This window comes from Heteronotia binoei, chromosome 7, assembly GCF_032191835.1.
Source record: "Heteronotia binoei isolate CCM8104 ecotype False Entrance Well chromosome 7, APGP_CSIRO_Hbin_v1, whole genome shotgun sequence".
In the NCBI taxonomy this organism is placed as follows: Eukaryota; Metazoa; Chordata; class Lepidosauria; order Squamata; family Gekkonidae; genus Heteronotia; species Heteronotia binoei.
Window position 1 is genome coordinate 117,338,755 of NC_083229.1, and position 14,113 is coordinate 117,352,867.

A 14,113-nucleotide genomic window follows, 5' to 3' on the forward strand; every position below is an offset into this window, starting at 1 on the left:
TTACCCGCACGCTCTAGCCATTTGGGAGGTTAAAACTCTATGGTACCTATAGTATCCGAACCCGCCCGGACTGGGGGCTTGGCAGCCCTACATCTGGCTGACATTTTCTGGGAATTTCAATTTCCATGCAAAGGATTATAGTTGCTATCATACACACAAATTGAAGAATGAGTACAAACATTCTATTAAATTAAGTTTCTTACTTAGAAAGCAGGCACAGACAGATATCTGCAAGTTGGACAATGAAGAATGTTAACAGGAAGAAAGAAGATGCCTTTGAAATGTGGTGTTGGAGGAGAGTTTTATGGATACTATGGACCACCAAAAAGACAAATAAGTGGGTTCTAGTTCAAAGCAAGCCTGAACTCTCCTTAGCAGCTGAAATGACTAAATGAGGCTATCATACTTTGATCACATTATAAGAAGGCAAGCGTCATTGGAAAAGACAATAATGAAAGGAAAATCTGAACAGGAAAAGAGGAAGACCTTAACAAACACACCTTTGTGTGCACTGTAAATAATCCAGGCAACACCCCTAGTTTGGATTTAGACTTAGATGCAAAAGGAATAAGAGAAATCTCCATACTTGTTAAGGAATAACATTCTCACAGGCTGTGGTCAGATCAGCAGTTTGTTCTAGTGTGGCCCCACTTCTAATTGACCCAGGGTGTTGTTGTTGTTTTTTGTCTGAGAGTTTTGACCAAACATTCCCCCTTAACCTTCTTCAATCTGCTATCACCCCAAATTTGATTGATCAGATTCAGCAGCCACGGAATGCAGTAGCAGTCTCTTTTTTTTAATTGTCTTTGAGCATGTGCATAAGCACTTATGGAAAGCAGCACTTCAAACTCCTTGCACAATGGCAGCAGCTGGTAGCCAATGGGATTGCTGAAGGAGGCTGCTGAGATATGTAGTCTAACATGGGAGGGAGTGTTTTGAAAACTGTACATTTGAAGAATTCAGCATTTCAAACATTTCAAAGCAAGGGGAGAGGACAGAGAAGCCTCATCCTGTGTGCTGCTGGTGTTTTTATTTAAAAGCCTGGAGCAAAGCTGGAGTCACAGCCATTGTCCTCAAACTGCCCCCTCCCTCTCTGAAATAAACTCATTTCTTTTCAAGTAACCCCTTTTCTGCCCCATGTGCCACAAGGCACAAAAAAAAGCTGAAATACATAGGCATACAAAGTTTTTTTTTAAAAAAAAGAAAATACAGTAGAAGTTCCTTTGTGTGTGTGTGTGTGTGTGAATATGCAGTTATGTGCACATCACTAACTAGTAAAAAAATGGCAGCTGGGAAAACAAGAGATCTGTCAGACCTGCCTAACAGCTTGGGTTCACAACAGAGGGATCAGACAACAGGAAATCCAGTTTGAAACCATTTCAGCTCAAAAGGACTGGACCTTCACAGAAGGCTGAGTCAACCTTGAGCCGGCTACCTGAAAACCCAGCTTCCGCCGAGGATTGAACTCGGGTTGTGAGCAGAGCTTAGGACTGCAATACTGCAGCTTTAACACTCTGTGCCATGGGGCTCTTTCAAGTAAGAGAGGACAGACCATATTAGAGAAGATGTCTGCTGACAAGCTGCCCAAATTCTCATAGACTGAACAAGGAATGTAGCTTTAAAAAATCCAATATTTGCTGGCCTAGAATCCACTAAAAATAATAACTAAAATTTCTAGGGGATGCTGGCACATGTGGCTTGATCCATTTTTCTCTAGCCTTCTTATGTCATGGACATTAGAACAGACCATGCTTCAGCTTATACTAATTATCTGCTTTGCATTTTCATGCCCTACTCGGATCATCATGGAAGTGTTTATATGTCTCAAAAGAGCATAGATGGTAAGCACAGATATAAGCAGCGGCAACATATTACACGTTGCTAGCTACAATTTTATTTGGAACAGGTCTTGTCGTTTTCCAGTGGTTCTCTTCCAAAGCCACTTTTTTTTTCTCCCAGTGGGGCGGATGATGAGATTCTAATTGCCCAATTGTACTCAGAACAACAGTAAATATCAGGCCTAACGTGACATTTATTAAGCTGCCCCTTGCCAGAGGCTAAGCACATTTCAGAGAGCTCTGAGAGAGAGCAGAAAAGAAGGCTATAAGGGTGAGGATTGACTTTTTAAACAGCTGAGGAAATTGCTGAGAATTTCTGAGTTTGTGTGAGTGTGTGATTGCTGAAAATGCTGAGTTTGTGGTTGTTGGGGAACTTCTGTTTGGTTTGAGTGGGCTGGAGGTGATTGTTGCTGACTGGGAGTGGCTGTGTTCCTAGGGCAGACTGAGGCACCACCCTCTTTGCATTATTAAGCTGCCCCTTGCCAGAGGCGCAAGCCGAAGGCTGAGAGCTAAAGGGCTCTTGGCCTGTGGCTCTTAGCCTGGGGGCTCTGTAAAGGCCAGGAACCCGGATCCCTACTTTCCTTGTTTTCCCAATAAGGTAAGTAGACCCTCCAGAAGGAGAACCACATAAACACAACAGGATTTAAAGGGGGACTGTATATTTTAAAAAGCTATCATGAAGGTAAAACGCCAGCAGGGAGGTGGGGGCTTTCCAGTGTTTTGGACTGAGTGTCACACGCATGACTATCTGTCCATAGGACAGAAGTCTTGGGTGTGTGCTCGATACAAGGAGCTCCTGGTTCTCAGGGAACGAGTTCGTACCCTTGAGGCCGAGGTGGTAGACCTGGAGAAGTAGAAACAGTCAGTTAGGCACTCGGAGAAGACTCTCAGGGACTTGTTAGATGAGCCCCACTCTGAACATGGCAGCCCCATTGCTGCCACAGAGCATGAGGGTCAAGAGGGAACAGGGCACTGTGCTGAGGACAAGGGGAACGCGCCCTCAGAAGGGACCTCTTCTTCAGTCGGTGAGCGGGTATCCTTTCATGCCAAGGAAACATCCCTGGGCAGGGAAGGAGGGGGGGTCTTGGTAATTGGTGATTCGATCCTTAGACAGGCAAAACCGCGTACTGACCATATGGTTACTTGCCTGCCTGGTGCGAAGGTTGCAGCCATTACGAGTGTTGTAGATAGGCTGATAGACAGTGCTGGGGAGGAGCCAGTGGTCGTGGTGCATGTTGGCACCAACGATGTGGGGAAATGTAGTTGTGAGGTCCTGGAGGAAAAATTTAGGCTGCTAGGCAGGAAACTTAAGGCCAGGCCCTCCAAGGTATGCTTCTCAGAAGTGCTACCTGTTCCACGTGCAGGGCTGGAGAGATAGGCACAAATTAGAAGTCTCAATGTATGGATGAGACGATGGTGTAGGGAGGAAGGGTTTAAGTTTGTTAGGCACTGGGATGCTTTCAGGAACAAGTGGGAACTGTACAAAAGAGATGGTCTCCACTTGTTCCTAGAAGGAACCAGACTGCTGGCGCTTAAAATAAAAAATGTGGCAGAGCAGTTTTTAAACTAAATCTTGGGGGAAAGCCGACAGGAAATTAAATGTCTCTGGTTCGGGAGGACTCATCTCAAAGACTTTTCTACCGGGTAATGGATCAGAGTTGTCTACTGAGATGATAACAAACAGTAAGGACTGTCTGCCAAAGTCTCAAGGCAGTAGGAGGAAGGTTGCGGGCCTAACTTGCCTGGGAAATTATAGATGTTTGTATACAAATGCTAGAAGTGTTTGAAGTAAAATTAGTCAGTTGGAATGTTTAGTGTTGGGGGAAAACATAGACATTGTGGGAATTTCAGAAACTTGGTGGAATTAGGAGAATCAGCGGGACACAGTGATTCCTGGATATAAGTTATATCGAAAGGATAGGGAGGGAAGGGTTGGAGGTGGGGTGGCTCTGTATGTCAGAGAGGGTATACAGTCCAGTAAGACTGAGGTCAGAGAATTAGATTCCCTTCTAGAAATGCTTTGGGTCGAAATAGCGGGCCCAAAAGGAAATTTAACTATGGGAGTTCGTTATTGTCCACCAAATCAAAATATAGAAGACAATTATAATATGATGGAAGAATTAAAGATAGTGGCTAAATGTAAAAACTGTGTCATAATATGTGATTTTAACTACCCGCAGACTGGTTAGGTCAATATGTGTTCTGGTCGAAAGAAAGAGATTGAGTTTCTAGATGCTCTGTGCTATGGAGCAGATGGTCACAGAACCTACCAGGGGTGAGGCAATCCTGGATTTGGTCCTAAGTACTGCCCAAGACCTGGCGAGAGATGTAAAAGTGATTGCACCGCTTGGGAGCAGTGACCATAACATTATTGATTTCACCATTTGTATAAATAGGGAGTTGCCCCAAAAGACCAGCACAACCACTTTTAACTTTAAAAGGGGTAAATTCTCTGAGATGAGGAGGCATGTGAAGAGGAAACTGAAAGGAAAGGTAAATGTAGTCAAAAGTCTTGGGGAAGCTTGGAGGCTATTTAAAACTACAATCCTAGGAGCTCAGATAAAATATACACCACAAGTTAGGAAAGTTGCAAAAAACATAAAGACCAATAATAAAAATTTATTCAAATATATTAGAATCAGGAAACCAGCCAGGGAGGCAGTGGGGCCCTTGGATGACCAAGGGGTCAAAGGATTACTGAAGGAGGATAGGGAAATGGCTGAGAAGCTGAATGCATTTTTTGCCTCTGTCTTCACTGTGGAAGATGAGACGTGTTTGCCCACTCCAGAACCGCTAATTTTGGAAGGGGTGTCAAAAGACCTGAGTCAGATTGGGGTGACAAGACAGGAGGTCCTACAACTGATAGACGAATTAAAAACTAATGTCACCGAATGGCATACATCCAAGAGTTCTGAAAAAACTCAAAGGTGAACTTGTGGATCTCCTGACAAAAATAAGTAATCTTTCATTGAAATCTGCCTCTGTTGCTGAGGACTGGAAGGTAGCTTTAAAAGGATCTTTAAAAAGGATTCCCCCCCATCTTTAAAAAGGATTCCAGAGGAGATCTGGGAAATTACAGGCCAGTCAGTCTGACTTTAATACTGGAAAAGTTGGTAGAAACCATTATCAAGGACAGAATGAGTAGGCACATTGATGAACACAAGTTATTGAGGAAGACTCATCATGGGTTCTGTAAGGGAAGAGCTTGCCTCACTAACCTGGTATAGTTCTTTGAGGGAGTGAACAAACATGTGGACAAAGGGGACCCAATAGATGTTTTTTATCTTGACTTCCAGAAAGCTATTGATAAAGTTCCTCATCAAAGACTTTTTAGTAAACTCAAGAGTTATGGAGTAAAAGGACAAGTCCTCTTGTGGATCAAAAAATGGCTAATTAATAGGAAACAGAGAGTGAGTATAAATGGGCAGTCTTCACAGTGGAAGACGGTAAGCAGTGGGGTGCCGCAGGGCTCAGTACTGGGTCCCATGCTCTTTAACTTGTTCATAAATGATTTGGAGTTGAGAGTAAGCAGTGAAATTGCTAAGTTTTCAAATGACACTAAATTGTTCAGGGTGGTAACAACCAGAGAGGATTGTGCGGCACTCCAAAGGGATCTGTTGAGGCTGGGTGAGTGGGCGTTAACGTGGCAGATGAGGTTCAATGTGGCCAAGTGCAAAGTAATGCACATTGGGGCCAAAAACCCCAGCTACAAATACAAGTTGATGGGGGTGTGAACTGGTAGAGACTCACCAAGAGAGAGATCTTGGGGTCGTTGTAGATAACTCACTGAAAATGTCAAGACAGTGTGCGATTGCAATAAAAAAGGCTAACGCCATGCTGGGAATTATTAGGAAGGGAACTGAAAACAAATCAGCCAGAATCATAAAGCCCCTGTATAAATTGATGGTGTGATCTCATTTGGAATACTGTGTACAATTCTGGTCACCGCACCTCAAAAAGGGTATTATAGCATTGGAAAAAGTGCAGAAAAGGGCAACTAGAATGATTAAAGGTTTGGAACACTTTCCCTATGAAGAAAGGTTAAAACACTTGGGGATCTTCAGTTTGGAGAAACGTCGACTGCGGGGTGACATGATAGAGGTTTACAAGATTATGCATGGGATGGAGAAGGTAGAGAAAGAAGTACTTTTCTCCCTTTCTCACAATACAAGAACTCGTGGGAATTCAATGAAATTGCTGAGCAGTAGGGTTAGAACAGATAAAAAGAAGTACTTCTTCACCCAAAGGATGATTAACAAGTGGAATTCACTGCCACAGGAGGTGGTGGCAGCTACAAGCATAGCCAGCTTCAAAAGCGGATTGGATAAAAATATGGAGCAGAGGTCCATCAATGGCTATTAGCCACAGCATATTATTGGAACTGTTTGGGGCAGTGATGCTCTGTATTCTTGGTGTTTGGGGGGAGGCAAAGTGAAAGGGCTTCTAGCCCCACTTGTGAACCTCCTTTTCTTATTTATTTTATTTTTTATTTATTTATTTAGGATTTATATCCCGCCCTTCCCACGAATGGCTCAGGGCCCCTGTGTGACACAAAGTGTTGGACTGGATGGGCCATTGGCCTGATCCAACATGGCTTCTCATGTTCTTATGACAAGCAATCCCAGCAACAGAATCTGAGAACCCAGCTATAAGGTATTACAGGGAGTTCAGCTCTGCACTTGCTGAAAAGAACTTAAGTTACAGCCTGGTTTTATTTAACCGAATACAGATGCATGTTTAGTAAATCCAGCTGTGGTTTACCAGACTGAGACACAGTGTTTTTAAGGATAGTTAGACTGACCCTGGATTCTGTTAAAACACAGGCTTTAACCTATTGTGTATGTGCGCAAGAGGTTTTTAAAATCCATTTTAAAACATATATATTTATTTTCAAGGTACAAAACTTTGGGTTGGGTCCAACCAGCTCTTCTGCTTGAGGGAAAGGGAGGAGAGAGTTCTCTTTGGTCACCAAAAAGCCCATACTTTTCAAATGAAATACTAATACGCAGGGCTTTTTTTTGCAGCAGGAACTCCTTTGCATATTAGGTCACACACCCCTTGATGTAGCCAATCCTCCTGGAGCTCACAATAGGCCCTGTACTAAGAGCCCTGTAAGCTCTTAGAGGGTTGGCTACATCAGGGTGTGTGGCTTAATATGCAAAGGAGTTCCTGCTACAAAGAAAAGCCCTGCTAATATGCACTTAGTAAAACTGGTAATAATACACAACACAAAGGGTTACTGGCAGAAGGAGACAGACCCGCTTTAATATCCTCAAACCGCTTGTAACTTTCCATAGTTTCCTTCTTTGACACAGCCTGTTACTTTGCCATTCGGTTATCACTATTTTAAAGTGGTCCCAGCAGGGTTATCAAGCTTATATGGAGCATCCTTGGCCCGAATTTCTGAAAGGAATCACTTTGCTATGCAACATCTTGTCCTGCTGCTACCCTCTCCTCCCCCACGCTCCCATGGCCTTTATTGAATTACATATGTTTACTTCGGCGTGTTTTTTTTCCCTAACAAGGAAATGAGGCTTTTTAAGGACAATGATTTTCAAGAGGGCCTCAGCTCAACGGTGAGAAGTTCTAGAAGAGTGTGGATCCTTTTAAAAGACAATGGAGGAGTAGGGTCTTGAGAAGAATGGGAGATTGGAAAGTCCCCCATTCAAACCTCGCATCAGCCGCAAGCTAACTTGGGGAAGCCTTGACCCTCCTATGTAGAATGAATCTGATGGTTCTAGTATCTTCTGTAAGGATTACAGAGATAATGAATGTAAAGTGCCCTGAATTTTGGAAATCACTTTGAGCTTTTCAGCTGAGTGATATAAATGCCAAGTTTAATTATAGCGATTGCTTCTCAGTTCAAGCAATTTCTTTTTCGTTAACGTTAGTGATGGCTCAGTTACCGTTTCCCCCCTCCCATTTCAGTTATCTATGTGAACATTGTCCAAAAAACTTATGAAAGGATTTGGGGTGTTGATATATTCCCAGTTACCTCGCGAATCTAAAACTGGAAGTCCGGAAGGAGATCCATCCACCACTAACCAATCTATACCTGGGTCTGCACTGAAGTCTCTTCTTCGATGCACAGTGTTATATTTTACAAAATAAAATTGTTTCATTTGTAAGCAAATCGAAGGCAAAAAAAGGGACTTGTGGAAATTTAAATGGCGTTTTTCTGGTTCCTACAATTAAATTCCTAAAGAGATTTTTTATAAACACATTATGATAAATGTTCCCTCTCAGCTGCAGAGTCTTGTGAGCAAAATTCTACTTTGTGAGCTACTGGCATGAAAGTGGGGAGCGACTGCATAAATTATTGTGGTCTGGGGTCATCCTTCCTGAGCTAAGACCAAAATGTGTGAGCTGGAGGCTAAAAATCTGCGAGCTACCTCACGCTCGCTCAGCTTAGAGGGAACACTGATTATGATGTAGAGATGCCTTCCAGGTGGGACTTGGGAAACCTCTGGAATTACAGTTCCTCTCCAGACTACAGAGATCAGTTCCCCTGGAGAAAATGGATGCTTTGGAGGGTGGACTTTATGGTATCGTACCCCACTGAGGTTCCTGTCTTCCCCAGGCTCCACCCCAAAATCTCCATAAGTTTCCCACATCGGATCTGCTAATACTACGAAGAACCCAATTGCATTAGCTTTTCTAAGAATTTTTGCACTGAGGAAATTAGATACTGGGTTTTCCCTAATTACAGTTTCTATTATGTCAGCTCAGCATTAAAAAGAATCTGCATTTAACATCAGCAGACTGCAGTTTTTCACGAAATGTTCCCTTCATTGCTTCCTTTTCTTTTTAAAGACTTTTTTGGCTTATGTTTAAATACCGGTGCATCTCAGCTTACATTACCTTCTAATTCAGTACAATAAATTTTGAGTGCGATGCTAAATGATTTGCTACAGTTAACAACCAAACAACTTTTACTGAGCAAAGTGCAGAGAGGAAAACTAGCAACTTTGGGCTTACCTTTTCATTTCGTTTGCTGGAAAAAGTGTCCTTTTTGTCTGAAAATGTCTGCATCCTGAAAAGATTGCTTGATTTATCTTTTCTCAAGTAGCCACCTACTCTAAGGAGCTTACTAGGAACTTCATTTCTATGTATTAGACTGCTGAGTTTAGAAGTCTTCAGTTTCTCTACCAAAGAACAAATAAGTTGCTGTATTCCCAGGACTACCTGTTCTAGCCCATCTAACTTAGTCGCTTGTTGCTCAGCATTCTTGGTCATATCTTCCAGTTTGTTGTTAATTTCCATGCACAACATCTTCATGTCGAAACTGCTTGGGTTTTCGGATGTTATAAAGGATGGTCCAGAGCCTCTTCTTTTCCCCTTCAACTCCTCAATCTCCTTTTCCACACAGAAGATTTCTTGAGAGAAACAGTCCAACTTCTGTAGAACACGATCTTGCACAGTTAATATCTTGTCTATTTTCTGACCCAAGCTCACGTATTCAGGAGAGCTAACATTGTTGTCTGAGGAATGGGCTGCTTCTTCTTCTGTAAAAGAGTTCTGGCTTTGTAAAGCATTAGGGTCGAATATTTTAGCCAAAGAGTTGACCACCGACAAAGACTTTTTGGTGGAAGTAGTCATGATGCTGGTTTACCTGGATACCCGGATGCCATATGAAAAGAACTTCTCTAGAAGTTTTTTCATTTCAGTTTCCTCAGGCATGGCAGTAAAAGTCCCATAAGAAAGATAGAAGCAAGAAGTAGCCAGGAAAGAAAACCACCAACTTTCTTCTTGTTAAAAATAAATAAAATAAAAGGAAGGTCCAGGCAGACAAGTGCTGAGCATCCTAAATGCACTCACAGCTGGTGACGTCGGGCCTCGGGGGAGGGTAGAACTATTTGCACCCAAGTGGAATTTGACAGCAGAAAGGCTATGGGACATTCGAGAACCACTCGAAGCCGCAGACGCTTTGGCAGCAACACTGCTGATTGTCAGAAATATGCCTCCGGTATCCAAGTGGATCCTTCGTCTGAATAAACTAAGAGCCCATAAAGGAGAAGCTAATTTTGGGTGCTTGGGATTCTTATCACTTAATGTAAACTGTTCAAATTTAAAGTCAGCCGTGTTGGTCTGAAGCAGCAGAACAAAGTTTGAGTCCAGTGGCACCTTGAAGACCAGCAAAGTTTTTTTTCCAAGGTATAATAAAACTTTGTTGGTCTTAAAAGTGCCACTGGACTCCCACTTTGTTTGGGTTAAAGTGCCAGTTCCTTCAAGAAACTTCTTTGCTGGGGGCATGGCAATGGCGGTGAATACGGACACTTAAAGATTGTGCTCCATCCCTCCTCTCCTTTTAAATCCCTTACATCACCAACCCAAGCATTCCTAGATTGCAAATATTATGGGCAAACAGAAATTTGACAAATTCTTCTCAAATTCGACAATCTCCGAATTCTTGTCAGATTGACAATCTCAGAAATGCTTTGTCAAGTCCATATACCATACAAATGGAAAGATCTGGTGAAGCTCCCAGTATTACATAAAGATAAGTTCCACTTTGCCAAAGACCTCAAGATGGGGCAGTTCCAGAATCTTCAAATCCCCTTGCCTTCTGACTTGGGAAAAAATGATGCCAAAAAGGAAACTGGACCAGCTGCCTTCCCCAATCAAGGGAAATAAAATACCAAACAGAAATATTTAATTCATCCAACTTTTACATTACATCTATTGATTACCTGTTTATTGAAGATGGCTGCATTTGTTAGAAATGTCTAGGGGCTTGGGTTGAATTTACTCATGTTGACATCATATTGTTTATAAAGGTTTGAAGGGGAGAAGAAGAAGACTGCATTTTTATACCCGCCTTTCTCTCTGAATCAGAGACTCAGAGCGGCTTACAATCTCCTATATATTCCTCCCCCACCACAGACACCCTGTGTGGTGGGTGGAGCTGAGAGAGCTCTGCCAGAAGCTTCCCTTTCAATGACAACTCTGTGAGAGCTATGGCTAACCCAAGGCCATTCCAGCAGCTGCAAGTAGAGGAGTGGGGAATCAAACCCAGTTCTCCCAGATAAGAGTCCGCACACTTAACCACTACACCAAACTGGCGGGGAGAGAGTTTGTTCCATTTGCTCCCTACTCTCTTCTTTACTCATTTAGTCTGTTAACTTGGAATTTTCCTTTTTCTTCTAGGTAGACAGTTTTCCTGACTAGGTGATTTAAGAACAGTTTTAGGAGTTTTTTTCTTCCGATACTCTAATTCTCTAGTTGCTTCATTCTCAACAACTGCATAGTTTTGGCATTCCTATAGTTTTCTCAATGGGGTGGAGGGTTTTAAAATGTCAGTCATTTCAAACCAATCCATCTGACCTTAAACTAACCTTTTATACACCAAGGGTGCGTTCAGACGTACCATTAGTGGCGACACAGCTCTGTTTCGCTGATGGATTAAATATGTTTGTCCAGACATCCACATCTGGCAATCGAGCGTCAACCGGGGTCATCCCGGCTTGCTCCAGATCAATGCAGCATTAATTTGATAGTGCAGGGGTACGGTCACACGTCACATTAAAAGCGGGTGTGTAGTGCTCAAATTTGAACTGCTCGATATTGATTCGAGAATCAAGAATGCAACTCATCCTGTTGTTGAGCGATCAGACATCCAATACTATCAAGCTCTTTTCTTGGAGCATGCATGATCAGATGGTGATTCCTGGGAGGGGGGGCGGGGTTCATTGAACATGCACCCAACTGTTTGGAGGTGGGAAATCAAACGTTGCTTCAGAGGCGGTGGGGGGAAGGGGGGAAAGTCTCCGGAATAAACATTGCCGATTCAAACCAGGGGACTGCCATGAACTACTTTCCTGGAAATTGACAGTGACAATGATATCTGGAAATCCTCCACATTGAAAAAAAAGATTTTTTTCCTGTTCTGAATAGTGGGATAACGATTCCCCCCCCCCTCGATCCTGTGTTGATTGGAGAAGAAGAAGCGTCACCTCAGATTCCCGGATGATCTGGCAATGCGCATGTCTGCTGGGGCTTTTTTTTAAAAAAAAAAAAGGTGGGAGGAGCGGTAAACATTCCAAGGGGCAGTATCGCACGTGAGCTGTCCAAAGAGGAAAAAACCAATCGTGTGCTGCTTCTGTGAAAAAGGGGCCAGACTTTCTGCGCTATCAAATTAACAAAGCGTTGATCTGGAGCAAGCCAGGATGACCCCAGATGACGCTCAATTGCCAGATGTGGATGTCTGGACGAACATATTTAATCCGTCAGTGAGATAGAGCTGTGTCACCACTAATGGTACGTCTGAACGCACTCCAGAAAGTCTGGCCCCTTTTCACAGAAGCGGCACACGATCGGTTTTTTCCTGTTTGGACAGCTCTTGCGCGATACTGCCCCTTGGAATGTTTACCACCCTTCCCACCTTTTTTTTTTTTTTTAAACCCCAGCAGACATGCGCATTGCCAGATCATCCGGGCATCTGAGGTGACACTTCTGCCTCTCCGATCAACGCAGGATTGGGGAGGGGGCGAGGGGAGAATGTTATCCCACCATTCAGAACAGGGGGGGGGAATCTTTTTTTTTCAATGTGGAGGATTTCCAGATATCATTGTCACTGCCAATTTCCAGGAAAGTAGTTCCTGGCAGTCCCCTGGTTTGAATCGGCAACGTTAATTCCGGAAACTTACTCCACTTCCACACCCCCGCACCTCTGAAGCAACGTTTGATTTCCCACCTCCAAACAGTTGGGTGTATGTTCAATGGACTCCTCCCCTCCCAGGAATCACCATCTGATCATGCATGCTCCAAGAAAAGAGAGTGATAGTATTGGATGTCTGATCACTCAACAACAGGACGAGTTGCATTCTTGGATGCTCGTCTGATCGGCCCTGCATCGAATCAGTATTCAGCGGTTCAAATTTGAGCACTACACACCCGGTTTTAAAGTGATGTGTGACCACACCCCAAGTTTGCCTCTCACACATGTTTCTATTGACGGTGCATTTTACACCTTACTTCTTTAATCGACATAGGCTATATTTATAGATTGATCTACTTGTGTTACACTCATTCCATACCGATATTAGCCCCTTTGTCCCCACTGCTACTGTGACATTCCCCACTGATTATCTGAGTGATTAAATATATATTTGATTCCTCACTTAGAAGAAGAAGAAGAAGAAGAAGAAGAAGAAGAAGAAGAAGAAGAAGAAATTGGATTTATATCCTGGCCTCCACTCTGAATCTTTGAGTCCCAAAGCAGCTCACTATCTCGTTTACTTTCCTCCCCCACAATAGACACCCCGTGAGTTGGGAATGAGAGAGGTGGGACTGAGAGAGGTCTCACGGAATCTGCCCTTTCAAGGACAACTCTCAAGGCCATTCCAGCAGCTGCAAGTGGAGGAGTGGGGAATCAAACCTGATAAGATTTGAGTCCACACACTTAACCACTACACCAAACTGGCTCTACCACTACACCAAAGAAATGCCTTTGCTTTTTTTTTTATTCAAAAGCATGTAGCATGTCAGTTATTCATAGAATTTAAAATCCCTTTGCATATAGCCTACAGATGCACTATGCCTTTTCTAAACCCGTGCTTTATGACTACCACCACAAATTAAAACAGCATGGAAAAAATGTTTTATTTTAGATCTGTTGCTTCTTTCCAGGGTCCTGCTCAAAATAACAGCTATGAAAAACGATGGCTTCGAACCAATACCAAACATTATGCTATAATTTAATAACCATATAATTGCATCCGTCAAAATAATCTGCTGTAAAAACCGATAGTTTGGTTCCCTGCTGCTTGCAATTCGTAGTCTTGTAGAGCAATGCCATCAATTAGAAATAGAAAAACTTTGTGAACACATGTATTGTTTGCTGCAGATGGTTGGGCTGGGTTTTTTTTAAAGAAGCTATTATTCGGCCTACATTGTTTATAGCTGCTACATACAAAATAGCTGTTAAAATATTCTGTTGCCTTGTAAACCATTGAGTATATATAGAAAGCAACTGGCTTGGCTAAGCCCTGATTCAAACCTCCGACATGCACACAACTCTCCTGTCATTCAGAGGAATGTGAAAGCCTGTGTGTGATTTGGAACAAGAAACCACTATGAACATAGAAGCAACCCGGGGTTTTTTTGTGTATGTGTGTGTAGCAGGAACTCCTTTGCATATTAAGCCACACACCCCTGATGCAGCAATCCTCCTGGGGCTTATAGTAGGCCCTGTAAGAAGAGCCTTGTAAGCTCTTGGAGGATTGGCTACATCAGGCGGAGTGGCTTAATATGCAAAGGAGTTCCTGCTACCAAAA

General features: G+C 43.0%; 1 protein-coding gene across 1 annotated transcript in view; it reads right to left on the minus strand.

Moving 5' to 3' along the window:
• MYLK4 (myosin light chain kinase family member 4) overlaps positions 1–9,437 on the minus strand; it is a 49,783-nt gene extending 40,346 nt beyond the window's left edge. The window contains exon 1 of the mRNA XM_060244263.1: positions 8,817–9,437. Coding sequence (XP_060100246.1) covers positions 8,817–9,437 — 621 coding nt within the window. The remainder of the gene's footprint in view (positions 1–8,816) is intronic.
• Between the last annotated feature and the right edge of the window lie 4,676 nt (positions 9,438–14,113).